The following is a 26769-nucleotide window of genomic DNA, read 5'->3' on the forward strand; positions in this document are numbered from 1 at the left end:
TTCCCCGTGCCGGGCCGGGCAGCGGCGAGGGCAGCGCGGTCGCAGCCATGTCGCACGGGGCGCGAGTGATCCGCACCGGGGTCAGCAGCGGGGGGCCCGCGGCCCCGCCGCCCGTCACCGTCGCCTCCTCCTCGGCGGGCTCGGACGCGGAGCTCATGGACGGCGGCTATTTCCGCTCCTGCGCCGGCATGCTGAAGGTGGCCCAGATGGTAAGGGGCGAGCGGGGCGGGGGCCGCTGCCGGGGCTCCTGTGGGCCCTCGCAGCCCGCGGGAATGGCGCTCATCCCTGCCGGGCGGCTCCGTGGCCGCGCGGCCGGGCAGCGCCGTCGGGCAGCGTTGGCCCCTCAGGCAGCTCCCAGCAGGACGAAAAACCCACGTTCCTCTGGCAGTGCGAAGCTTTGCCGTCTGTCGGAAGCTGCCTTTGCCTCTTCCTAAGGCAGCAGTGAGCTCTTCTGGCCGGACGGACGTGTACGAGCCCAAAGTAGCAGTGTTAACTTTTTGCCGTGAACAGCGATAGCACCGTGATGCACATGGTGCGGTGCAGCGCCTCGTTCCGTAGTGTGGGTAAGCGCTTAGGAGACAGCGGGGCCAGCTGGCAGTGCCCACAGCGGTCTGCTACAGCTGGGCACCACTGCTGAGGCTGCAGCGCCTGCTGGCTCCGTGCCCTGTCTGCCAGAGACCTCCAGCAGTGACCCAGTGACACGGGGAGGGATGTGAGGGATGTATGGCTGAAATTCAAAAGCAGTCGATGGTGGGACGCTGCCAGGATTTGAGCTGATGCCTTAAGTCAGTGCATGAAATTCAGCTCCGTGCAGATGTGGAAAAGATTAACAGATGGATAAGCTCTTTCTCATTTTTATGGCCCATAGTTATCTGTGGGGTGATTTGTCAGCTTAATTACAGTAGTGGCAGTGATAATACCCAGGAAAGAGCATGAAAGACATCATGTACAGATACCTCCGCACGTACGTTTTCATCCTGCAAGAACTTGTGCCTTGACAGTTTTATTCTGGAGTTGTTGCCTTCATCTTTTGTATTATTTATTCATCTTTTGTAAGCTCCCAATGCCTTCTTTCCCCATGCCTGTATTTGTCCAGTAATTTTTTTAAAGTTGTGTAGATTATTAGCACCCAGATTTCTAAACTGACATTAGGAGTTAAGATGCATTATGTTCTAAGTTATTGAGTACTAATACCAAATCCTCAGGTTTCTCTTTAAAAGCTGCCCAGTTTCTTCCAGTTTGTAATTGGTTGTCAGAAATGACCCTCAGTAGCAGGAGATGAAGTTGGCCATGACTGGCCATGGCTGCCTCTACCTGCTGAGCATCTGCCCTGCACTCGTGAGACCTTGGAGCTGTCCCTCCCTCTGATTCCGTGCAGCAGGAACACAAAGAGTTGTCTGCTGCCTTCTGGCTTGGGTTCTTCCCAAACCACTGAGTGGATCTGGGGAATCTTTGCAGGAGACAAGTGAGCATGTGTCTACATTGCAAGTGAACCTGTAGCCCTAAAACAGTAGACTTGTGCTCTGCTGATAAGCTGGAAGTCCATCTGCTTTCACCACTGTGGAAAGAACAGTTCCTTTTATGGACTAGAAATAACTCATCCTCTCTGCCCTCCGTCCTGCCCTGGTGTCTCTCCAGCTCTGAGGAGTGACTCCTAAAGCTGCCACAGCGTGGTTATTGGTGCTGTAATGTCAGTTTCTGGTGTGCGTATTAAGTGCCTGCATTCTTTACATGCTTTACATATTTTCATGTGCTGGATGTAAATCTATCTAATTTTATGTAATGCTTCACATACTTTGCATAAAGTCATATTTTATTAATGCCGTTCAATCTAAATTTCATCCAAATTTAAGCAAGTGGCTTTCTGTAGTGACTTTAACAGAAGTTAAAATAATCTAAATTATTTTTCCTTTGCACTCTTTCAGTTTCACCTTCTTATGCTTTTCATTTTGCGTGTAAACATTAGTAGGAGTTACCTCAGGTATTCAAGGAACTTTGGGCAAATGAACTTCTTGCAGCATCACATATCACAATAGCACCTTCTCAAATAATTCCGTAAGAAAACCAAGTGTTTGTGCTGTAGCATGTAGAAATAACCATGATACATTACTTCTAGATATTCTCCTGCACCCAATAAAATAGGGAGAGCTAAATATTTTTGCAATTCTCTTTTATCTCTTCTCAGACAGTATTTATACCCACAGCTCAATTTGTTTGAGCATCCAGTTCTCCTAGTACGAAATGTTGGCAGTAACTTTTTCTGGTAAAGATTTCTTCATGCTTAATCTGTAAACATTCCTGCGCTAGTCTAGGTGTGGCTGGTGGCTGTAGTCTTACTGAGAAGCAGAACCCTTATGCTGGCAAAGGGAAAAGGTAAGATCATTTGGGTTAGATATATATCACATTAAATTGTGTGCCGGGCCTCTGAGTGGTTGTGGTTGTGAAGAGGAAACGTTACAAGTTTTGTTTTCTCTTTCTTCTTCAGTCCCCTTTACCAAGAAGTAGAGGATGTGATAGACGGCAGGAAAGAAACATTTCATCATTTACTGTAGTGTTAAGGGCTGTTTTCTGTGCTTGCCAGCTAAAAAACCCCAACAATTGTATGTATATGTGAGCGACATGAGTCTAATAGGTGACGACAACATGCTATGGAAATCATAGAAAGAAGATAATGTTACAACTGTTCTGCTGTAAGACAGGACTAAAACTCAGGATTATTGAAGAGATTGTACAGCCTGAATTGTTGTTAATTTTGGGTGTTACCAGTGCTTTCTTTTGAAACTCTGGGTGCTGTAGTGTTTAGCATAGAATGAAATTAAGAATAAAAAAGTGCTTATTGCCTGTAAGCCTACACAAGTTCCTTTACTTTTTTTGCTAGAGTATTTCTTTAACCTTGCAGAATGAATATAGCTTTGAAAAGACAGTGTATTTTATGCATTGACTTCATGGCCTGGGGAATAGTCTATAAATAAGTTGAAAATAAAATGGAGTTTTTATAGTTAATATAAAAATTATATAGTTATATATAATATAGTTATACAGACTTGTGTATTTTGTGTGGCAGTAAGACAATTTGAAAGCTGCTTTTCCATATGTGACTGTTACTAACCTTAGCTGGGGCTCCTTTCAAAATCCAGTCTGAACTGACATTCTGATTTTAACAGGAAATTGCAAAGTATTTCAACATCTAACTTACTGCAGCTTGTTTAACTTGATGTTGTTAATGCCGCTTTTGCTTTTTCTTTCCTTTCCTTCTCTTTTCTTTTTTTTTGGTGTTTGCTGTTTTGCCAAGATCTCTTAGGGCTATGTGCAGGATCCTGCTGTGGCCACCTTGGTTCTGTAGCAGTAGTGAGTAGTGAGTGCGTGAGTGGGTGTGTATCGGTGTGCACAATACACTTAGACCAGAGAAACTGACTTGAATGACTTGAATTTTTGCCAGCTTGCCAAAATTGACACAGGTGGCACTCTCCAGCATTCTGCATGAGCTGTGCTGGTTTGGTTGAGGCACATTTGCTTTGTGTCCATGCTACTGCTGGCTTGTTTTATTGTAAGCCTTTGTAGGAGCCTGTGTTGCTTAGCTTGGCAAGTTCTCAGTAGATGGGTTCTTGGGAGTTTTTTGAGGCATCCCATTCGGGTCAGTGATATGAATGTGCATTTGTATTGTCACCAGGGTAGCTCGAGTCCAGCACTGATAGATCGAAACAAGTCTGGTTCCACCCAATTTGTCCTGGAGCCCTCATGTGCTTTTTATCTTGTTACAGCTAAAGTCTGGAGGATGCCACTGACGCTGTACTGGACAAGGTCCTGCTTCCAGCAGAGCCCATGTTAGACGTGGGAGTCCCCCTCTCGTAGGCACTGGTGGGAGTGATTGTGTCACCTGTGTGAAATGTCTGGTGCAGAGCTTCGCAGGGGTGTGACCATACAGGCTGAAGAGAGAAAAGAGCTGGGAGCTCACATGTGGGAGAGCCATGAAGGCACAGCACATGCTTGTGTAGGTCTTTCAGGCTTCTCAGACTGTTGTCAGACCACTCCTTCTTCCTTGCACCATGAGAGGTGCAGAGTGACCCATGGCTGCCTTGGTTCTCTTTTCACATCCCCCAGGTTGGGCCAAGCTAACTTTGGTCACGGTTCAGACTGAAGGCCATTGTTCCCACAGTGACACCACTGTTACTGTTACAGCTCTGTCAGAGTAAGCACAGCCTCAGAACACAGGGTGTTTTAAGCTGAAACCAGTGCTGATTCTGTCAGCTCACTATGAGCTATCAGTTTCACAAGACAGAAAACAAGAAAATCAAAATTACCTTCTCAAGGCTGAAGAAAATATTTACAAGCAATTGTAATGTGAAAAAAGGATAAGCTCAATAAAAGTTGACTTAACAATGTCATTTTAACTTGCTAAAAATGCTAAAGCAATAGCTGAATCTTTTCTGCAGAGTATCTATTTAATTTCCTAGGTATGCCTTGACAAAAGCAATGACATACTTGACAAGTGAATGGCCAACAAGACAGTCTGTAATTCTGAGCAACTTTGAAGTGTGCTGAAACCTCTCTGGGTTATTTGTATACTAACATATAGTTGCATAATAGCGTTCAAGGGACTATTAATTCATCTAACACTGAAGGCTAGAGAATGCTGGTAGTTAGGTTGCTGTAGCCAAGTTCCATTTCTGAATGTGTTTCCAAATTTACTGGGGAGCTATATTCAGAAGAATTTAAAGTATAAAAAGGAAGCAAAATCTGTTAGTGCAAGAAAACAATTCCTGATCAAAATCATTGATGCAAGAAAAAGAAATTCACAAAAGCAAGTGCTGCTTGGAATTGAGAGCTACTCAGTCTTTTAGCTTGATTTTGAGACTGAACCATCTTTCTGTCCAAGGAGATGATTGAAGTAAAACATCTAATTCTGTGCAGCAGTGTGTCAGTGACATGATTTTGCCTTTATTCTAATAAAGCTGTTCAGTCAGAAGAGAGGCATTCTGGTGATATGCAGAGGTGCTGACATTGTAAACCTGTCTGTGAGTTCTGTATAGACTGTGCTTTCTGGGGGATTGTGGAAAATCACCCCAAAAATGTGCAAGATAAACTACTGGCTAAGCAATGAGACACATTTTCAGAGGCCAAGGTCAGAGCTGTTGTAGCTGCTCATTATTTTTGTTGTTCTGCTGGAAACTGCAGTAAAAGGACCTTGCTGGGCATGCTGAACAAAGGGAAAGAAAAAAATTATCTGAGTCTTAGATGGCTCCAGAGTAAGCTGGAGCACTCGAGTAAGGAATGTCCAAGCTTAGTAATTAAGCCCAGTAGGACTGGGAGGTCCTGTTATTTTCCCTCTGAGAGCACCAAAGCTGGCTGCCTCAGCCAGGGGTGTTTTTAACATGCTGCTGCTCTGGGTGGCCAATTTTTCTCCCCAGGTGTTTGCGTAAGAGCTGGAAGCAAACACTGTGTTCTCTGCATGTTAACCAAGGAGTGCTTGCTGGTAGGCTGACACACTTTTATTTGGTGATGTGAAATTCCACAAGCAACACCATTCTGAGGAATTTGCCCCTTCTGTCTTGTCTCCATGCAGCTGTTCTCAGCTGCAGTGATGTAGGTGTCCACCAGGTTACACAGTACCAGGGAACTAATGGAGCTTTACTTCAGCTCTCTGGTTTTCTTTTTCCATAAGTGTTTTTAAGGAACAGTGCAGCCATAGAGGCTACTGTAGACAAGAGCAAGTGTCTGGCATGGAAGGGCAGGAAATACATAAGTTTGAAGTGGTTCCATGTGTTTCAAACCACAAGCTGAGAATGTAGTCCTTTTGCTTTTTCTCTTGGGCAGGGGAAGGTTTTGTACCATCTGTTTTAATTTCTATCTGCCTCTTTCAGGGAAAAAAATAAACTTGTAATTTTTCTGATGTCAAAACTGCTCTAGAAGGCTAAAAAAAACAATTCCAAGGCAATTATAGACATTATTAAACACTAGGATATTTCTTCTCTGAATGTGTCAGTGAATGGTTTTATTTTTTACTTACTAAAAGAGGCTTTCTAAAAGCTCAAAGTTGGAGCCATCTTTCATCACTTATTTGGTGCATCCATTAGGATTTGTTGCAATACATTCATTAGCACTCTCTGTGCCTGTAGAGGTGATTCTTTCTGTTGAGGTGATTGAACAGGGATCAGCAAATAACATTTTCTGAAATAACCAAAAAAAGGGAAATGAAGCATAGAAATTTACCACATCACCTGAGACGTGTTTAGTATGCCTGAAAGAGCAGAGTGAAGTATTGACAGTGGTTTCTTAGCACATTTGTTTTATGGGAAGTTAAATTTTAAGGTGGTGTTTAAAAATCTTAGGTCACATGGTGTCTGTGGATAATAACATGTGGTGAAAAACGTGGATTCTTACTGCTCTGCAACTTCCTTTCAAGAAGTGCAAGAGCAGTGTGTGTTCCCTGTCCTCACTCTGTTTGGAGATGGTGTCCCTTTGAACATCCTCCTCTCCTGGCACAGAGTGACAGACACCAGTGGATCCCTTGTTTACAATTTCGGTCTCCATCTGCTCAGAGCCTCTACATGACAGAGAGCGTCCTGCCAAGCATCCTTAACTGGGCTCCAGGAGTGCAGGGGCTGGGACAATTTGTTGTGTCTCACTGAGATCCAGTAGAAGCCATCAGTGAGAGAAGCACACCCGACCCTGAGGCTCTGGTACCTGCTCTGCATTACTGGGGTATTGTTCCCCAAAGCCAGACAGTGTTTCCTTCTATGAGTAAGTGTTTCCTCCACTGCCCTCCCTGGGGAGTCCCTGTGAGGTGTTCACTCAGTCCTGTGGCTGAGCTGTCCCCTTTGTGCTGTTGTCATATCATATGTGCTGTGGCTTTGTCCTCCTATTTTGTGGTCATATGTAAAGTATACAGCAGCCAGAAATTGCTATTTTCTGTACACAGGGCTCAGCCTCTGAAGCTGCTGTGATTTCCCTTCACCCACCTGTAAGCTTCCTCTCCTTTGTGTAACTGAGATTCTTAAAGGGGTCATTGTGGCCGAAACAACTCCCTGGCCTGCGATGATGGTCATTTGATGAATGTAATGGCAAGGACAGATGTGCCTGACTGGTCAAGGCTAGGTGTCTGCAGCTTTCAAAGCCAAAACAAACCTGGCTGCTGTTCCTGCAACAATAGCAGCAGCTGCAGTGCTTAGGGCTTCCTCTTCTGCTCACAGCTTCCCTTAAGGAAAATGGAAGGATCATGATGACAAAATTGAGAAGCTGCTTCAGGGGGAATTTTCTGATAATATTTTTGGCAGTTTGTTGTTTTGTTTCTGTTTTTTAGGAGTACCATTAATGAGTTCAAGAGACAAGTGCTGACAGCTGGGCAAAACGTATGCTGTAAACATGAGATGACCATCAGCAGCTGCAGAACTGCAGACTGACTTGGCCTATTTTCCTTGAGTCTGTAATCATGCTCTGCAAGAGCTCTTTTCTTTGTTTGGGAAAAGCACAGTCCCCACTTGCTGCTTGTCACCTGCTGGTTTGTTGAGCCTTTTGGCAATTGCTTGAGTATCCAACTTCCTAGCAGACACAGGAGTGCTGTCCCAGCCTGTTGGAGAGGCCTGTCAGTCTCCAGGCACTCACCGAAAGCTGTCAGCTGCAGCAGTGCCACGGGGGAAACTCATCTATTCTCATTTTTCCCCCTCTTTCATTGTCCTTCACTTCTCTGGCACCTTGCTAAGCATCAAGTATTCACACTTAAAAAAAAGTTGTTCTCTGGTGTGAAAAACCCACCCTGATCCAGCAGCCAGGCTGTGATGATGCCAGTTCATCTGGGCATCATCTTGATGTTTTCTGGAACTCTTCACCTTTGCTTTCCTGATGAAAATCATGATATGCCAGCACAGCTAACAACATGGACTTGGTGATGTAAATGAGTCCTCCTCTTATTCAAGGAGACCTCGCTCAAGGCTCCTGGTTTCCATGGCCTAGCAAAGCCCTTGCTGGAGATGATAGATAACAACTTTTTAGCTGCTGTCTGTGACTGCCAGATGTCAGCGTGGTGATCTCTGAGGCAGGGAGAGATATGGCAGGTGTCAACTGAAGATCTGAATCAGTCAAGCACTAAATGCCTCAGACAGTGAGAAGGGGCTGTGTTGTGAGCAGCGTCTCTAAGGGGGAGTGATGAGCAGATTGCTCGCTGAGGGCTGGCATGAGACACCGCTGAGCTGTTCACATGGTATCCCTTGATCTCAGCAACAACTTCCAGGAAGATGAGATTGCTGTTTGTTTTTTCATGCGTCTAATTTGATAGCTTAACTAGAGTGATCATTGCCCTGGGGTACTGGTTTTTGTGTTGTATGTTCCTATCTTAGTTTTAACTGGCTCTGTGCTGCTAGATACGTATTGGATATCCAGAACACGGTGGAAACTTTGCTGCCTGTAAATATACACAATGTACCCTGGGCTTCCAGCAGCCAGCCAGTCTGAACCAGGCTTGGTTGGCCAGCCAGCATGGGCTCCTTCTCTGTAGGTGGTATTGCCATGCACAGTTGGTGGATCCATTTTTAGACAGCCATGAAATTTATCTACAAGAGCTCTATAGCTCACGGGTATGGATTAAGCTCTTTCTGTATTGTGTATCACTGTCAATATGGGCCTTCACTTTGGGGCTTTTTAATGGGCAATACAAACAAGCCAAGCAATATACCTGAGAATGGTTCAGAGTGGTGGTTTCAGAGGTGCCTGGTTCCTGCAAGCAGTTTGTCTTCCCGGCCAGCTAGAAAGAAGTCTGGCAGGTGAGGTGGGCAGTCTCCTGCAGTCCTTCTCCACTTACACAAACCTACTCACACTGTGGACTCTTCTCCTGTCCTTCTGTCTGACTTTCAGGATGACCAGATGGAGAGAACAGCTGACGTGGCTCTCCAGGAGGATCTAGATGTTGGAAGTGCTTGCCTTGCAGAAGACAGAAGTATCAATCACAGCTTGCTGTGAAATTTTTGAATCTGGAGAGATTTGGTTATACAAATTCCCCTCATTTTTGGCTGCTATCACCAGATACTCCAGTTTCTCCTAGAGGAGTCTGGAGATTCAAGTCTCTTACAATGTTTTGTACTTCCTGTAGTCTTTTGAGATGATTCTCCCTACTGTGCAAGATAGATGCTCATCAACAGTGGGGTGAGCTACAGCAGCAGCCATGTGCATATGTGGTTTTTTGCAGCAATAAGGTAGTATTCTGTTGCCTGCATAGAGACTTAATTCCTTATTAATAAATAAGCTGCAAAGTGCAGGGTTCTCCTGGCTTTGTCCACAGTAGTATTTTCAGTTGTTGCAGGTGGCACTTCTTTGAAAGTTAGAGGGAAAGCAGCTGTGTTTCCCAGAGCTGGAACCTTGCTGGGGCATTTGGTGTATTAAAATTTCTGTTCCTATCCTTTGCAGACATGCTAGCAGTCAGCTGTGCCATTAATAGTGTTTTGCAGTGGATTCTGTGTGTTTGGGGAATTGTTTGTAACTTGCAATATGTCACTTGTGCAATGTTACTCAGTTGCTGCAATACTTTGAGGGTCATGTATGCAGCTTTTACATAGATTGGAAAAACTTACTGATAGTGCTTTCACAGTTGGAATGTTTTAAATTTAAGTTGATTTTTAAACAAATTGGAGAGAAGAAGAAATAAAATTATGAGGTTGTTGTGGGTAACAAGCTTTTCTTTTTTTCACTAATTCACTGCCTGATGGGGATAGAGCATATTGTTTGCCATGTGACTATGGAGTCCTCAGCTTTCAGTAAATAGCATGCAGGATTGTGTGGTGCCTTTCAGTGTGTGCAGGCAGCTGTGGGATTGAGGCAGGGAGCTAGTTCAGCTGGCAGTGGTGGGATTGAAGTCCTGCATGCCCTGTGATCAGTGGCAGGCAGGACTTAATTGCAGTTAGTCATTACCAAGAATTGCCTTTTAAATGATTATGGCTCACACCCTGCATCAAGGGCTCTTTAATCATGTCCTTCATATGCTGGTTCTGGGATTACCCCACACCCTTTTCTACCACTGAGGCCTGGGCCTGAGCAGATAGATAACTTCTTATTAATAGATATAGAACACCACTTGCTTGTACTTAGGATTGTCCTCTTATCTGTGTTCTAGAGGGTCTGAATAAGATTATTTTGCCTTTTCTCACCCTCCCACCATTTTTATCTTCAATAAATAGCCTGTGGATGGTGGTGCACAAGAGAAGTGACTTATCAGAGGCCAGGCAGCCTCCTTATTTTAGCAAAGCAGCCAGACAAGAAGGAAATCTGCCCAGACGCAGGGGCTGAGAGATGATTGTGCAACCAAAGACTCACTGCTTCACAGAGCCATGCACTTGCAAGCAGCTGATTTCATCTGCCATTGATGAAGTTTCAAATGGACTGTGCCTTTTATCTTCTTTTTCTAGAAGGGCTTTACAACTCACATTTCCAACACTGCCCTGTAAGAGGAAAATCTCATTTACAGCAGCAGTCAACGTTGCTGCTTAAATTAGCTGAACCAGTCTTGTCTGAGCTGCAGTTGTAACCTTGGTCTGTGCTTTGCTCATCTTTCTGATTTGGGAAGCTGTTAAAAAATTATTTTACTCCATCCAGAAGTATGTACTTAATAATATGTGGGTGTTGCTTCACTGTGTTGAGGTGTAACATTTGGAAATGTACAGCTGTAATCAGTGACATTTCTCCAGGGCACAGTTATCCTGATTGGCTCTCGTAGGGATGGAAAATTCCATTTACTATCTTGGCTGGTGTCACAAGCTGGAAACTTTGACTTTTTTCGTTCAAATACAAAAAGCATTTAGCTCTTATATTTAAAAAAAAAAGGGCTGTGATGAAACTGCATGAGAGTCAGTGCTGACAAATTTGCAGACACAGTTTCTGTACAATTGCTTGCATTAAAATTAAAACTTGGGTAAGTTTTAAGATAGTGGAAATCAAGCAGGTTTTATCAATTTTATGAATAGTTCTCAGGGCCCTCCTCTTTTCAGATTCAGGAGGAGGGACATTAAAGCAGTGCAAAGGTTCATCAGTCCTTCAGCAAGTACAGTGGATGAAATAGAACAGCACTTTCAGGTATTACCAACAGGAAACTGGTGAGCCAGAGCTGCTACCTACAGTGTTTGTGCAGGGGTAGCACTGTGCTGAATCCTGCCTCCTCACATTTTTCCCCTGAATGGTGCTAATTTTTGGTTAGCTAATTTCAATATGTGCCCTGATGCAAGAGAGCAGGAGAGATAGTTAGGAAACATTAAAAGAGGGAGTTGGGGTGCATTGTCGTGTATAGAGGGAAATCTGGATGGGAAAGAATGAGAGATACAAAAGGAGAAGTATGGAGTGTAATGGAGGGAAAGAAGAGGAAAGGGGAATACGGAGCAGAAAAAAAAAGGAAAGGAAACACCAGAAACAAAAAGTTGTCTCTTCTTATGGGAGGATATAGTAGAGGGGAAAAGTCAAGGAAAAAAATACTCTGAGAAACATGAGGATGTGGTTATACATTGCATGGCAAAGTAATTAAATGAAAAGATAACACAGAGCTGGATTATACATGAGGATGTGTATGTCCTGGTATTATGGTAAAACTTTGAGATAAGAGTTATAATGTTCCTCTGTAACTGGGCACCTTGAGGCAATTTTGCTTCTTGTTAATGTTATCTTTCTTCCTGCAGTTAGGTTGGCATTTCACATCTTATTTCTATACAGAGAAAGAAAATTATTATCCAGAGCTTAAAGTTACATGGTCAGATAGCAGTTTCAGCCTGGCAATTCAGTACATCATATTGGGATTTGTAAAAAAATCATAGTGTGTGTCTTTCTGCAATTAAGTTTTTTAATATTGTTCTTTGTACTACCACAGCTAGAAATGCAGATAAGGGGTAGGCCACATGCAGTGAGTTAACCCCAGCCAGCAGCCAAACACCCAGCCAGCCTCTCACTCACTGCCCTCCCCTGCAGGATGGGGAGAAAATAGAAGGAAGGCAAAAAGACCCGTGCATCAAGATAATGGCAGTTTTATAAGGAAAATGAAAGCTGCACACACAGGCAAAGCTGTAAATTCTTCCATTACTCTGTTCAAGGCCAGGCTGGATAGGTGGTCTAGCTGAAGGTGCCTCTGCCCATGGCAGGAGGCTGGGAATAGATGGTCTTTAAGGTCTCTTCCAGCCCAAAACATCCTGTGAGTCTACGATTGTATACATAATGATTGCTTGGGAAGAGAAATGCCATAACCTAAAATATTCCCCCTGAAACCTCCTTGTCTTGAGCTTTTATCACTGAACACAACATCATATGGGCTGGAAAATCCCATTGCTCAGCTGGAGCCAGCTGGCACTGCCAATGTCTTGCCCACTGGTGAGCGTGCTTTGGGATGAGGGGAGGGAGAAGAGAGGCAGGAAGCCTTGTGGCTGTGTGAGCCCCGTTCGGCAGCAGCGGAAGCACTGGTAGGTTATCAGCACTTTTTAACCACAGAAAGCCCAGCCCCAGTGAGCAGCTGTGAAGGCAGCTTGTGACACACCCACACAGAACATCTCCACTGTGCAGGGGCTTGCAGAGCCACAGTGGGGAAGGGCAGCCTGTCCTCCACTGGCAGAGCAGTGAAAGAACTGCTGCACAGGGGTGGCTGAGAATGTGCGGTACTGAACAGTCAGGGATGGTCAAGAGGGTGAGCAGCAAAGTAGTCCTAGCATTAAAGATTGGAAAACAGTTTATTTGCAATGTCTTGTGCATGGTGTGCTTTCTGAATCACTGCTCACATTTGGTTTTAAGTAAATAAAAGACAGACAGGAAGTAAATACTAATTTGCATTTTAGAGTGAGCTAGGACTCTCATTTTTGTTTATCTTGTTTGCTGAGGTAGCAACTCAAAGCAACTCTCAGAAAGTGAACCTTTTCCTCCTTTTGCTTGTTGTGTTGCTTCCTCCTTGGATGATTCTCATGCCTGCTTGTCTGTTACATCTGTGATCTATTGATTGTCCATTTGTGGTTTTTGGAGAGGGGAGCAGGGAACAAAAGGATATGGGTATTTTGGTATGGTTTTGCGGGGTTTCATCTTGACTTTTTTTGTCTGTTTGCTTGCTGGGGTATTTTTAGTGAGCATCTGTTTTCATTCACTCTGTAAAGGAAAACAGCCTTCTTGCCCTAGACGTTTATTAGCAGTCCTCAAAATTTTCACCTTTATTTTACATGTCTGAAGTGTTTTGCCAAAGGTGCCAAACTTTAGCACAATGCATGTGAAGTTTCTGTTAGTCCTCATTTGGTGACTGGAGGAGGAGAAGTGGTGAAATACGTGATTTACTGAAGTTCAGACAGAAACAGGGTTACAAAACTGGGGTCAGGATTCAAGAGTCAGTTACAATTTCTCCCTTGTTGTGTCAGTGCTTGCCTGTGGAAATGGGCCTCTCATCCTCAGAACATTAGACTTTCCTTTAAGAGTAGGTTCTTGTCAGTTTTTGAGATCATGTGGGATTTATGTTTGTGCAGGTAGCTGTGTCTGTGGAAAATTCAGTTCTCTCCAAATGTTACAGAAGAATTAGGTATTGGCAATAAAGCCTGAGCTTTATTTATGACATCCATTATAGCAGGACAGTAGAAAAAGATCATAGAAAGCACTTGCACAGATTGATTCCTGGGTTATAAAATTTTTCTGTGGTCAGATAAACTACAATCTTCTGCCACACGAGCAGAAAATGCTTTGCGGTGCCAGCTGGCTTCTAGGTGCATGTAGAGCAAAACAAGTCCTTTCCTTTGTTACCCTCAGGGCACTAGTGAAGAAAATTGTACGTGTAATCTCTGGACTGGTGGGAGCACTCCTGCCTGCCCCTTCCTTGGAGCAGGAGGTTCTCTGTTGAGTTCGAACTTGCTGGCTTGGCCTGGGCTCTTCCCTCTGTGCTGGTGCACTCCAGCAGCGAGCGTTGGTGCAGGAGAGCCCAGCCCATTAATCCTGAGGGACAAGCAGCTCTTGGGCAGTGTTACTGGTGGCCTCTGACCAGATGCTGAAAGGGTTGTGTGGCTGGCTTGCTCTGGGTCTCAGCATCGTGCCCAGCCCGCTCCCATGTGGACAGGGTGCTTGGAGCCAAGCTTTCCCTGTAACCTAATTGCATTTGCAGGACTGCAACCACCCAGGAGTGAGCATAGGGAGTTAGAGGTGGAATTCAAACAATCTAAAATCAGGAGTACAACAGTATCTGGGCCTAATGCTGTGGGGCTTTTCTCCAGTATGCATTTGCCTTAGGAGTAATTGGGAGTTAGATCTTCCTTCTATATGTAATTTCTTCTTAATATGAAGGCATGATTTCTCTCCTTTCATTAAGAAGTTGTTGAATTTTCCTGAAGTGGAAGATTCACTTCCTTGAAGTCTTGATACACATTTTCTTTGTTCTTTACTGAGTGTAATAATGTCCAGTGGACTCCAGATGCTCATCCTTTGTCAGGGACAAGAAGAAACAAGGAGGAAACTAGCTGATTTTTAAAAAGAAACAGCATTTCCAGGGAACATTCCAGAAGCATTTTATAGCACAGGGGAGGAGAATGTATCCCTCTTGTCCAGTCTTTCCCTATCTTCTCTAGCCTGAGAGACACAAAAAGTGTGCCATTCTGAACAGATTGGTGTAATATCTATGGGCAGGAAGGAAGATCCGGAGAATTACAGGTTTGTCAGCTTCACCTCAGTCCCTTGGGAGATGATGAAGAACATCCTCTTAGAAAGTATTTCCAAACACATGAAGGACAAGAAGGTGATCAGGAGTAGTCAACATGGATTTACAAAGGGGAAGTGATGCTTGACCAGCCTTACTGCTTTTGGTAATGAGGTGTCTATCTTGATGGACAAGGGAAGAGTGATGGATGTGTTTACCTTGATCTTGGTAAGGTTCTAGTGTCCCATAACATCCTCACAGACAAGCTGACAGGGTATGGGTTAGAGAAGTGGGCAGGAGATGGATTTAAAACTGAACAACCCAACCCAGAAGGTTGTGTTCAGTGGTACAAGGCCCAGTTGGAGGCCAGTCACTAGCAGTGTACCTCAGGGGTCCATGCTGGGACCAGCACTGTTCCACATCTTCATTAATGACCTGCATGATGATGCAGAGTGCGCTCCTGAGAAGTTTGTATGTGGTGAAAAACCTGGGAGGAGTGGCTGATGAGCCAGGGGATTGTGCTGCCATAGAGAGGGACCTTGGCAGTTTGGAGAGAAAGGAATCTCATCAAGTTCCACACAGAGAAATGCCAAGTCCTGTATCTGGAGATATTTGAGGGTAAGCCCCTGCACCAGTACAGCCTGGAGGTTGGAAAGCAGCTCTCCAGAGAAGACCTTGGGATCTTGGGGGACAACACGATGACCATGAGCCAACCATGTGCTTTTGTGGTGGCAGTGGCCAACAATTTCCTGGGCTGCTTTGGGAATAAGACCACATTGGGAAAGAAAAAATTGTTTCATTTTTTTGGTAGATCTGAGTTAGCTTCTAATCAGAATGGGGTTTATGCTTGGAAGGTGTGTCAGTGCCATTCAGGAGGCAGATTGTGAGGATGTGGTTACCTCATCTTCAGCTCCAAGTAGGGAAGAGAATGCAGGTCTGTAAAAGTCTTGCAGGCTGTTACGTCTTTTCTGTCTTCTTAGTGCTGACTGCCTTTAGCTCACATTGCCTTGACTGCAGGATAGTTCCTGATCTCTACCAGTGTCCCTAAACGTGCTTCGCGACTCATTCCAAATATCTGGTCCAAAGGAGGGTCAAGAAGTGGGTTCATTTAAGCTGATTGACTTGCATGAAACAGAATAAATGTGGAACTTTATTTAAATCCAGAAATCCCTCCTTGGGGTTGATTAATGCATGTGGTCTTTATTTTGTTCTTAGAAACCAGAAAGCACTTAGATGATAGTACCTGCAATGTGTCCCTCACCCCTTTTGTAATGCAGGTCTGGAGCCCAGGTGTATATTGTGGAGCACACCAAAATCTTCTCATGAGACTGACCATCACTTGGCCTGTACTTGTGGTCACACTGCCTTGCTGGCTATGGGTTACCTCTGTGTTGCTGTCATGACCTGTGAAGTGCTATATTGAAATGGAAATAGCAGTGCTCTGGATTATTTTTGGGTTTTTTTTGTTTTTTTGTTGTTGTTTTTTTTGTTTGTTTGGTTTTTTTTGTTTTTTGTTGTTGTTGTGCCTCCAGTTTTTATTTTCAGGGTGTATAAACCTGCTCCCCTGAGCACAGATGCATAAAGAACACTCATAACATTTGATCACTTCAGTGCTTTGCCATTCATTTCTCTCTCTGTGTGCCACAGACTGACTTTTGAGATAGATGTTCAACAATATCCCAGACAGTTACATATTTATCACTTTATCACTCACTTCTCTGGAAACCAGGATCCCAGGGGGAAAAAAGGTACAGTCATCACCTGGTATATCATGATAAACCAGTATCTGGTGAAGGAACTTCAATATTTGCCAGTTTCAAAGAACAAGTGATATTGTGTGGCTCTGTAACTTGTATTTGTTAGCATTCTTTTTTTAACAGGTGAGTGTTAAACTCTGACTGTGTCTGCAGGCAATAGAGTGTGGCAGATGGGGTACAGCTTTATATAGAGTTGTTGAGAATGTCCCCTCTGCACCTGTCCTGTGAAACGGAATCAGGTGCCTGTGAACCGAGGACACTCTTTAGAATTCTCATGTTGCAAGATTTATGCTAAGAAAGTAAATCTTTGAAAGAAGTATCCCTTGCCATGCAGTGGTTTCTTCCTGTCTGTGTGACAAGGCACATCTAAATTCAAAGAAGGGAGAATCTTTACTAATTGGATTTGGAGTTGTTTTAGTCATGAAGAACTGTTGAAGTGGAAAGCATGTTTGTTCAAATCTACAGTTCTGCCCTGTCAGGAGATGAGCAGATTCTTCATTGGTACCATGTATCTTCTTATTTCTGAGGATTATGACACCTCAGATGTACTTTCTGTCCTTGGATGACTCATATTCTTCTTTATGCTTCTCAATTTTTTATATCTTTTAATTGAAAAGAAAAATACTGCTATGCTTCCATGAAATTGAAAGAACTGGGTCCAGCTCAAACTAAAGGTTATTTTCCAGTGCTTTTTATTATTTGGATGGTGGTTGCACTTCAAGAGTCCAGTCCTCCTACTAATTCTTTGTACACTGTAAAAAAACCTGCTAAAGTTAATTGTTCACGTATTAAATGAGCCAGTGGGCAGATTTAATATTTCTGTGAATTAACAATTCCTTCTTGATTTTTATAGTGTAATTGAAACTGGGAACTGATTATTGTGAAGACACATAAATAAGGGAAACTTCTTCTAGCCTTTGGTGTTTAGAGGATGTTGTCCTCTTCCGGCCTTTATCCAAGAGCAAGGCTCAGTGCTTGCTGTGACTTGTTGTTGAGTCCTCCTATAGAACAAAATTTCATTAAATTTAGTTTTAAATTATGGAAATAATAGCTGTGTCTTGCATCACTTTGAGTGTGCTTCTGGCTTATGGGGTAAATTATCTCCTTCTGACTCTTCAGGTTATTTTTATTATTATTTAAGTTATTATTATTATTCAGTGGCTAAGCCAGATGACTCTGCTTAACTGACATTAAGATTCAGAGAGCAGGGCTCACTTACAGGGCTAATATCAGCTCCTTGGACTGCCACAGTAAATATGATGGAGCTGGACCAGGTCTGACAACAGCTCAGCCAATTGTGTGGGAAGGAATCTGGAGCACTGACTTTTTTCTCTGGAGCCACCATTTTGAGGTGGTTCACTGTCAAGACATCGATGTGGCTGTTTGGAAGGAGTTTGGTGAAGGTGGCAGGTCCTTGTGAGGTTTGTACATGCAGACCTTTTGGTTGCCCTTGTACACACGTATATTTAGCCTGTCCTCTCAGAACTGAGCAGGTGAAACTGGGCTAACACCTGGGGAGAATCTAAGCTATGCTGCTTGGGCGTTGGGGTTGGGTTTTTTCTCTTTTAATCTTAATGAAATTGTTCTGATAATGAATGCAGTTGGTTAGGAGTTTGGAAGATGAGTGTGCAGGAAAGAATGGTGCAGTCTTGAAGTGCTGGCTTCCTCAGATAATTTTTTAATGTCTGGGAGAAACACTTAAAATGTGAATCATTACAGCTTCTGGCTGACTTTGGATGAACTAAAAATTACAGTGGCTGAAAGCATGCATTGACTGAGTCTGTAATAAAGAAATATTTTAGTATATTCTTGGTAGATTTATTTTGATCACCAGCTTAGCCAGGCTGATGGAAGCAGCAAGATTAGTAAAATAAACAAGTAGCTTTAGATTAAAGAAAAAAAGGAAATAACTTTTGTCCTTAGCAAGCCTACAGCTGAAAGAAGTTGTACAAAAATGCTTTATAGTTTTATGTGGCAGTGTTAACTTATAAAAGTTTTGAGGGTGAGGTGAATTAAATCAGTTCCTCCAAATGTTTGTATTATTTACTCTGATAATGCCTTACAGTCCCCTAATACTTCTGCTCTGTAGGTGGCAGAAAAGGAAGAGTAAAACTGTTAGCTCAGGTCCTCTGATTGTGCATGTGAGAAATGTCACTGAACAAACGTGAAGGACGTGTTCATGGACACCTCAATCTTCACAGCTTTCGGTGGACGCCTTCTGAAAGTCTCTGGGCTTCAGATGCTTCAGTCACTGGTGCAACTCCAGGGATTCAGTTCAGTTTCTCTATTTGGCACTTCTTCTGTTGTACATAGAAACATCTTCAAGCTGAGTTCTTCAGGCTGAAACTGCTGTTTTCCTTCTGGCCATTGCCCCTTTCACCAGGGGGTTGCTTCAGCTCATTTATCAGCTAATTATAAAACATTATCATCATGCTTGTTGCTTTGTCTTCCATTTGGTTGGGACCATCCCATTTACATGTTTTGTTTCTAAGTGCCATTTTGTTGTGCTTAAAATCATGTCCACGACCCTCTGAGCACCACAGTGAACACCTTGAATGTGCCTTTTGTCTTCCAGATCTCACTGCTGATTGGATTCATCAGCGTGAATAACTCTCCATGGACAGATTACAGTGCATACAGCTTCTTTCAGATTGTCACCATGTGCGACTTGGTTATGATTTTGTTCTTCTACATCATGCACATTTTCAGAGTCTACAGGAAGCTGACTTGTGTTAGCTGGCCACTGGCGGTAAGCCTGGGTTCCTCTCTTCTCTTGGGGCTTGATGGGGCTTTCTCAGTGCATTCCCTTGTGCTCTCTCACAAAGATAGGCTGTCTTTCACTCAATTCTTTTTTGCCTCGTATGCAAATCCTTTTGTTGATTGTATTCAGTCCAGCAGATTGTGTAACTGTAAGATTTTCAGCTGATTTGGATTTGATTCTGCCCTCCTTTACACAGACATAAATCTAGATTTACTGCATGGAAGGCAATAATTTTATTAAGAGGCAATCGAAAGGAAGCTACTGATCGTCAAGGCTTCAGCAGATGGGTCCTAGCTCAGGTCATTTATAGCAGCTCAGTGATTGCTAAATTTCCAAATCATGGCTTTAGAATTCATGCACTACATCCTGTCCCAAAATAAAGTCTGTGAGTGCTATTTAAATCAAATGTGCCTCTTTTTGGTATGGTTTTAGGTAACTTAAACAATAGCAAAAAATAGTAGCCTCGACCTGATTGCCACAGCCTGGCCACTCCTGGGATATCCTGCAGGATGTTTCTGCCTCATTTCCACATTTCCCATACATATCCATCTCTCATATCCTAGCAGAGGACCCACAGGCTGCACCAAAAATGTGAGACCTGAACTTCCTCAATAGCTCTGGCTCAGGTCAGCCAACAGAAGAGTTCCACATCCTGGTGTGGGATGATGGATTTTCATGACCTCTTAGAACCTGCCTCCCTTACATATGTTAGTTCCACTGAAGAAGGACTAAAGGAGTGGGAAAAGCCAACTGGAGGGATAGAGAGGAATTTTTAAACCCAAGAAGTTTAAACCCAAGGTGGTGGTTAATGGAAGCTATGTAAGTAATTTACAGATCTAAGATAACAGTTTGTCCATCCGTCCACTTATAACCAGAGAGAAAAATTTAATTTTCTTTTTCTTTTTAGATTAAGAATATGGTTAGACTTTTTTTTTCAAATGTGTGCCACCACTATCTGTTTCTAAAGATACTTATTTATCTAGAGATAGTACAGATGCAGGGATTGAAATAAAGCAGTGAAGTAAGCTAATAAATGACAGTTTTGCAGAGCAGCATTTAATGTGTGCATTGCTGTAACAGGTCTGTGCTATTTTTGCCTCTGCCTGGGCTGCTTCTGGGTTTGTTTTTTTTTTTTTTGTTCTGTGTTTAATTATTCCTCAGCGTTCCAGAGTTTAAGGCACTGAAGTTTGTGGCTGCTCAGCTTTAGAAAGCTTTATAGGATGTGTTGCTTGAACATTGCTGCTCTGTTACAAAACAAACAACCTCATTTTCAGTCACATTTAAGTATCTTTAGAACAGAAGAGGAAGATGTGAGAGAGTCTGGGAAACTACAGCTAGCATTTGGATCAGTTTCCTGGCAGGATCTTTACATTGCAATCAGGGGTGTGATTTGCAGCCAGTAAAGCTGAAGTGGTTCAAGAGGTTGTTCATTGCTGACACCTTTTAAAGCTTGGAAGTATTTCTCCAGAGGGGCACTCTTCTGGCCCTGCTGGGGCTTGGTTCTCCACCTAATGTGGCCTTTGATGACTCTGTTGCAGCTTTGCCCATCCCTTGGATTCCTGTAAAGTAGTAGCCTGTGTACACTGCTTTATTTGATGTCTCTAAGGAGGCAATGGCATGTCCCATTTGCCTGCTGCGTCATGGGCTAGTCAGAGGAGCCTCCTCATGGATATAATTTATTCTGGCAAATGCAAGGGTTGATATTTTGATTACCCAAAACAAGTTTACAAATTAGGAAAGTAACTTGTGGTCACAGAACCTACTTTACAGGAAAAATCCTCCTCAGCTGTTTTGAAGACCTGAGCAAAGTGAAACTGGTATGGTAGACTGTTCATCTTCTGGGCTTTCCTTGGAAAATTTCCTGTTGGGACTATGTTCTATCTTCTGGTTTGAGACAGAATCCTCTCCTCGGCTCATGCTGGTAGTGCAATGCAGATAAAGGAAGCAGATATCCACCTGCCCCACCCCACCATGCACAAGAAACAACCCATGTTCAGTGTCCAAACACCTGTACTGGTTGTCATAAGATTCGTGGGGATTCAAAATCAAAATCCACAGATAACCCCTTGCTTGTAACAAGGTAAAATTGACTCCTGGACTGATACTTATCACACCAGAGAAGAGTTTAAATGTGGTGCCTTGGTCCTCTCTCAGAAAACCCCATGGCATCATGCTTTACTGCAGATGTGCTTTTCGAGCCTTCCCTCTCTTCCCTGTGGTTTCCAGTCTCAGTTGATGTAAGTTTTTTGCAAATGCAGCAGTAAAGCCAGTGCTTACTTCCTAAGATTATCAGAAGTAGGAGCATTTGGTTTCCCACTTTTGCCATTTCATAAAGGCTAGAGAAGTATGTCCTTAAGGCTCCTTCCTTCCTCCAGAACCATCTCTTTAGGTAAGGTGCATGCTTGATGCAATGAAGTAATGTACTGGGCTGAACTGAAAGGATTGCATCCAACCCAGTAAGTAAATCCTATTCCAGTCACATTAGTAGACCCAAACTGTTCTTTTTTGAACAGAAACTGAGGCTTGGTATAAAATCCACTCACAAGTGAGTTGCTGGGTTTTTGTTTTTGCTTTGTTTTGCTTTGCTTTTTTTTTTTTTTTCCTTGTTGACTATGTTTTGTCCTCTGGGTTTGAGGGTTTGAGTCATCTCTGCCAACTTACTTTCTTTCTGAGACGTATCAAAATGCTTTGCAGGTATGTTTCCCTTCTGATGCATGCTGTGCTTGTCTTTGCAGGAGTTTCTTCATTACTTAATTGGTACAATTCTGCTTCTCATTGGATCGATTGTAGCAGCAGCCAAGAGTTACAATATAACTGGACTTGTGGCTGGAGCGGTAAGACTGTGCTTATTAGGCTTGACACTTTTAAAGTTGCAATATGTATTAATTAGGGCATTGCAAATCTATCACTTGTACCTCTGTTTTCTTACAGACTTGCCTTACTTGTGTCTTGGTTGGGTGAATAACCTTCTAGCTCATTTCAGTGAACGTTCTGTAACACAGTGCCAACAAAAATATTTTGTTGTCAGATGCTGGACTCACCACTAAAGTTGGTATTTGTCCTGCCAGAGCATTGAAACCGAAGGCTTCTGCTTTAACTCACAGGAACTAATGTGTTTAGGTGAAGAATTAAAACAATTAACTTTTGACAAAAGACTGTTGTAGCAGCTGAAAATTACCTAAAGGATTTCACCCCCCTTTTCGGCTTTCAACGCTTCCTGCTCCTGAACAGAGCCCTGTTCAAGATAATTTCTCCTGAGCTAAAACCCACTGAGGCTCTGAGCTGACTTCTGGCAGGTGCTCTCTGCTTCTCTTGGCTGGAAGGCTTTACAGAGAGAGGCATGACTTCCAAGTGTGGGTGACAGTATTTTCACAGCAGCAGGACCTGAAATACAACTCCTCCAGAATAAAGAATTACTTTCAGAAACTTAGTCCTGACGGTGCAAACAGACGAGGAGACCTACCGGACTTGTTTATTTGGCAGACAGAGGGGAAAGACTTGTTTGAATGGGGCAGTAAAAGAGCAGTAATCAGAGGTGCTAGAAACAGTCTTTTCTTTGTTGCAGAATCCTAGTGAGAAGTTTAGAACTTGACATACCATGGTGCTGTCCAGCTTTTTCTCCCTCCTTGTGCATGACTCTCACTCTATCTTTCAGTTTTGACAAGACATAAGCTGCTATTATACTACAAAAACTTCTGGGATTTTTAGTCTTTTGCCAGAATGGAGTAAAAAACTCCACTATTTTTTGGGTCTGTTAATCCCATAAAATGTGTAGCTGAATATACAAAAGTGTCCATACATGCATGGAATATGTGTCATCTAATGCTCCATAAGTATTTGTGGTTTGTTTGTTTTCTCATCCAGACTTTCGGGTTCCTGGCTACAATACTTTGTGTTATAAGCATGTGGTCATCCTACAAGGTTTCGTGCATCACACAGTCAACAAGTAAGTATCGTGCTTAGTAACTGCCAGAATGCTTCCCAAAATGAATATTTATATTTTCTGGCACAGGGCTGTGTCTACCTGGAAGAATCTATTAATGCCCTGGTTGTTGTGACTCAGAATTACTCTAAAAGCAATAATTTCAAATTTTGTGTCATCACTAATGTAGTCACAGCTACTGACAGCTGTTAACAAATAACTACAAGAGCAAAATAACTTGCTTCTAGCAAATAATGAACATAGCAATACTTTCTTTTCTCCCTCCCCCACCCCTCACCAAAAGGTTTCCAGTGTGTTGCTTAATAAATTGGATGAATTTGTTTGTGGCAACACAAGTGACACTTGTCTTCCTTTTCAAAGATGCATCTGTGTGACTCCATCACCTGTGCAAGACGTCTGCCTTACAAAACAGGATACCAAAGAGGAGTGTCCACTACTGAGGAGAGAGCCGTGGGTATTTTGTTACTAGCCTGGACAAGCTGGTAGCCTTGGAAGATCTACTTGAATTCCTATGCAAAACAATGTTGTGAACCAAAGTTTTTTTGCTCCCCCCACCCAAAGAAGTTTATAATGGAGAATCTGCTTGTTTCAGAGAAAGACAACTTCTAACTCTCAAGCTGGGCTGTGACATTTCCAGCTATTTGCAATAAGTGTTATTTAAAACTCATTTGGACAGTCATTTGGTTCTCCTTTCAGAGGGATGGAAAAATTTCTTCTGATTTCCTCCATCTGTTTACACAAGGGAAATCCTGCTAATTCCTACCTGATTCTTAACTTCCAAGGATTATACGTTTAACAAATGAACAGTTACAAACTAACTTGTGCCTGGATAAGCTGACCCAAGCCTTTGGTACCTCGTTCTATCAGAACTGTGGACTTTTTCTAGCATCAGCTCAGCCAGCATCAAAAATGAACTGTAACTTGAAAACATCATTGCAAGCACTTCCTCCTACCCCAACAGTACACGATGAAATCAGGGATTTTCTCCATGAATTTTTAGCAAAGATTATTCTTTTAAAATTCCCTTGCCAAATACAGGAAAATATGTGCCCAAGAACATACATTTAATATTTTATGGGGTCTTTTTTTTCCTCTCCTTTTCATAGTAAGACCACTTCTTTAGAAAATTTCTATGCATTTGCTATAAATTATTGACTTTGTAATCTAACAGTGTTTATGGAAAGCCCATTGTGAATGGAGCAATGTGCTTCTTTCTCTCTCTTACATGTGGTATTGTCACTTCCTCTGCCTCAGCTGGAATCTGTGCTCCTGGGGACTCTGCCCAGAGCCTGGACAGACAGAACAGTTCAGTTTTGTCCAACCTGGTATCATAATGAAATTCTCTGTAACTTCAGTGCTGAGACAATGCCTTCTTGGCATCTTTGTCTTTCCTTTTGTAATCCATCTCTGGTGAGCTGGGAATTCTTGCAGGAAAAAAGGAAGCATGGGCCTCTCTTCCTCTTTGGTGCTTCTATCATGTCTAGCTGTGAAGTAGAACTCGGTTTATTCTGTCAGGATAACTGCATGACGGTGCAGCAGCAGTTGGGTTTATACAGTTTACCAGGGACAGTCTGAAGAAAAAAGCATTTTCTGGCCTCCTATATATTTTTCTGTTTGTCTGAAATTGTGCATCAATACTGCTAAGTAATTTAGTGGTTCTCTTAGAAAATTCTTTTTGTGCCTCATGGCAGGTCAACATATATTGCTATTTGTTTCCACCTTTTTTTTTTCCATCTAATATATGTATCTTTACTTAGAATTTATGTTTAATTCTGACAACAGAAAATTGACCAACTGCTAAAATGTCAGAAATGTTGAGTAAGTAAATGAAAATAGAGAACTTGAAGAGGTAAGAATCCCCCTCATCATGGTGCACAGTTTCTGTGATTATTTTTGCTATTCCTTTTCAAAAGTGTCCTGTTTATAGCAACACAGAGCAGCAAACAATTCAAAAGGACAAAATTCTGATTTTAGTGGATGAAGGTACATACATTCGCTCCAAGATAAAGTGCTTTAATATTCATACAGAGGACTATTCAAATAAACTATATAACAGGCAGGTATATTCTTACTGATTTCATATTGGCTATTTCTTATTTTTCTACAATGTTCAACTTCTGCCCCCTACCTTCAGATGATGTGTTTTGTGTTTAGTCAGGAATGAGCCATTTTTTTTCTTTCTAACAACCAGAATTGAGCATAGCTCAAAGGCTCTCTGCCTTAAGAGAACAAACATTCTTCTCAGCTGGGAATCCATTTTCAGCAGTGTCAGTAATAGCTCAGCCTTCCTTGTGCTGCCAGCACAGGACCAGTCAAATGGCCTTATGTGACAAGAAACTTCATTCTGGGCACTTTGAGGGAAAATACCTGCAGAAGAAGGTACTCATACACACACTTGTGTGTGTGTGTGTGTCTAATTTTTTGCAACAGGGGTGCTTGATCACCAGTCCTCCTGCCAAGACTGACTTTCAGTTTTTGGAAACCAGCACTCTGACTTTAATTTGGACTGATATGACAGATGTTTAAGGATACAACCTCTCCTGTTCCCCTTGAAGGAAAAGACTGTGTTATTTCTCCCTCACCTCCTGAGGAATCACTGAGATTGACAGTAGGAACCTTCCCAGAAGCATTAAGCCCACTTGGCAGTCCTGTGGCAAGCAGTGTTCTGCTGCAGACAGTGTGAGTGCAGCTGAGACCTCAGCACTGCACTGGCAGTGGGGACAAGCACCTGCTAAGGATTGGGGCTGGGGCCTGAGCTTGTTCTGCAGAAAAGGCTGTTTCCACTTTCTCCTGGAACCATGCCCTTTCTCCTGGCACTGTACTAGCTTTTTTTTAAAGCCTCTCACATCACTCTGTCACTTGTCACCATATGGAGAAAAAAAAGTCAAGGGGAATTTCATGCAGTCTAGCAACCAAAGAATTTCTGAACTTTGTTCTGTAATCATCCAAAGAATATGTTTTGCTGTAAGTGCACTTGCTTATACAGATCAAGAGATGTAAGTTACCAGTTCCCTTTTTGGTTTTTGTGCCTACTGACTGGGCTAAAATATTCCTGCAGCTTTGGCTGTTGTGACAGTGCTGGGTCCACAGACCCACCAGATGCTCCTAATCAGGATGCTCTCAGGCTGGAAGACTGACATCTCTGCTGCCAAAGTTTCCTTGCTTTCCCCAAATCCTCCTTGTGAAGCATGTCTACCAAGAAAAGCACAGATTTTCTGTTATCACCAGCTCCACCGGGGCTTGTTGAATGACAGCTCCGTCTGGCAGGGAATTCAACACCTCTCTGCTGTACCTCTGCCAGCAAAAGTGTTTTAAGTCTCCTTCAGTGTCAACCTGGTTCTGAAAGCTCCATCTGTCTGCAACTTTGTCAAATGTGGGATTCCAGCTGTTTTAGAAATAAACTCTGTTAGCTGTTTGGGTGATGTGGAGAATCAGACTGTTGTCCTGGTCATTTTTTCCCTTCCTCTACCACAGCAGTGGCTTTCTCTCAGGGGAGTATCAGAATACATCCTGTAACTGGAGCAAAATAGGTAAGAGCCACAGAAATGGCTCTCTAATGGAGATAGTTGGATGTGCTCCAACTATCCCACCCAAAAGTTGTCCATCCTCTTCAGCTCCAATACGAGTGTAGTTTATCCTTTGAGCTAACACAAAGTTTGACATTCAGTTTTTACTGAAAAATCAAAATGTAAATGTT

At 42.9% G+C, this 26769-nt stretch overlaps 1 protein-coding gene across 1 annotated transcript; it reads left to right on the plus strand.

The window, feature by feature from the left end:
* Nucleotides 1-26506, plus strand: CMTM7 (CKLF like MARVEL transmembrane domain containing 7). The gene is made up of 5 exons (XM_041466734.1): nt 1-209; nt 18944-19117; nt 21865-21963; nt 22994-23075; nt 23433-26506. Exons 1-5 carry the CDS (start codon nt 48-50, stop codon nt 23444-23446), a joined length of 531 nt encoding a protein of 176 aa, XP_041322668.1. The 5' UTR covers nt 1-47; the 3' UTR covers nt 23447-26506.
* Nucleotides 26507-26769: the final 263 nt, after the last annotated feature.

Source organism: Pyrgilauda ruficollis, unplaced genomic scaffold (genome assembly GCF_017590135.1).
Source record: "Pyrgilauda ruficollis isolate IOZ18807 unplaced genomic scaffold, ASM1759013v1 scaffold2, whole genome shotgun sequence".
NCBI lineage: Eukaryota > Metazoa > Chordata > Aves > Passeriformes > Passeridae > Pyrgilauda > Pyrgilauda ruficollis.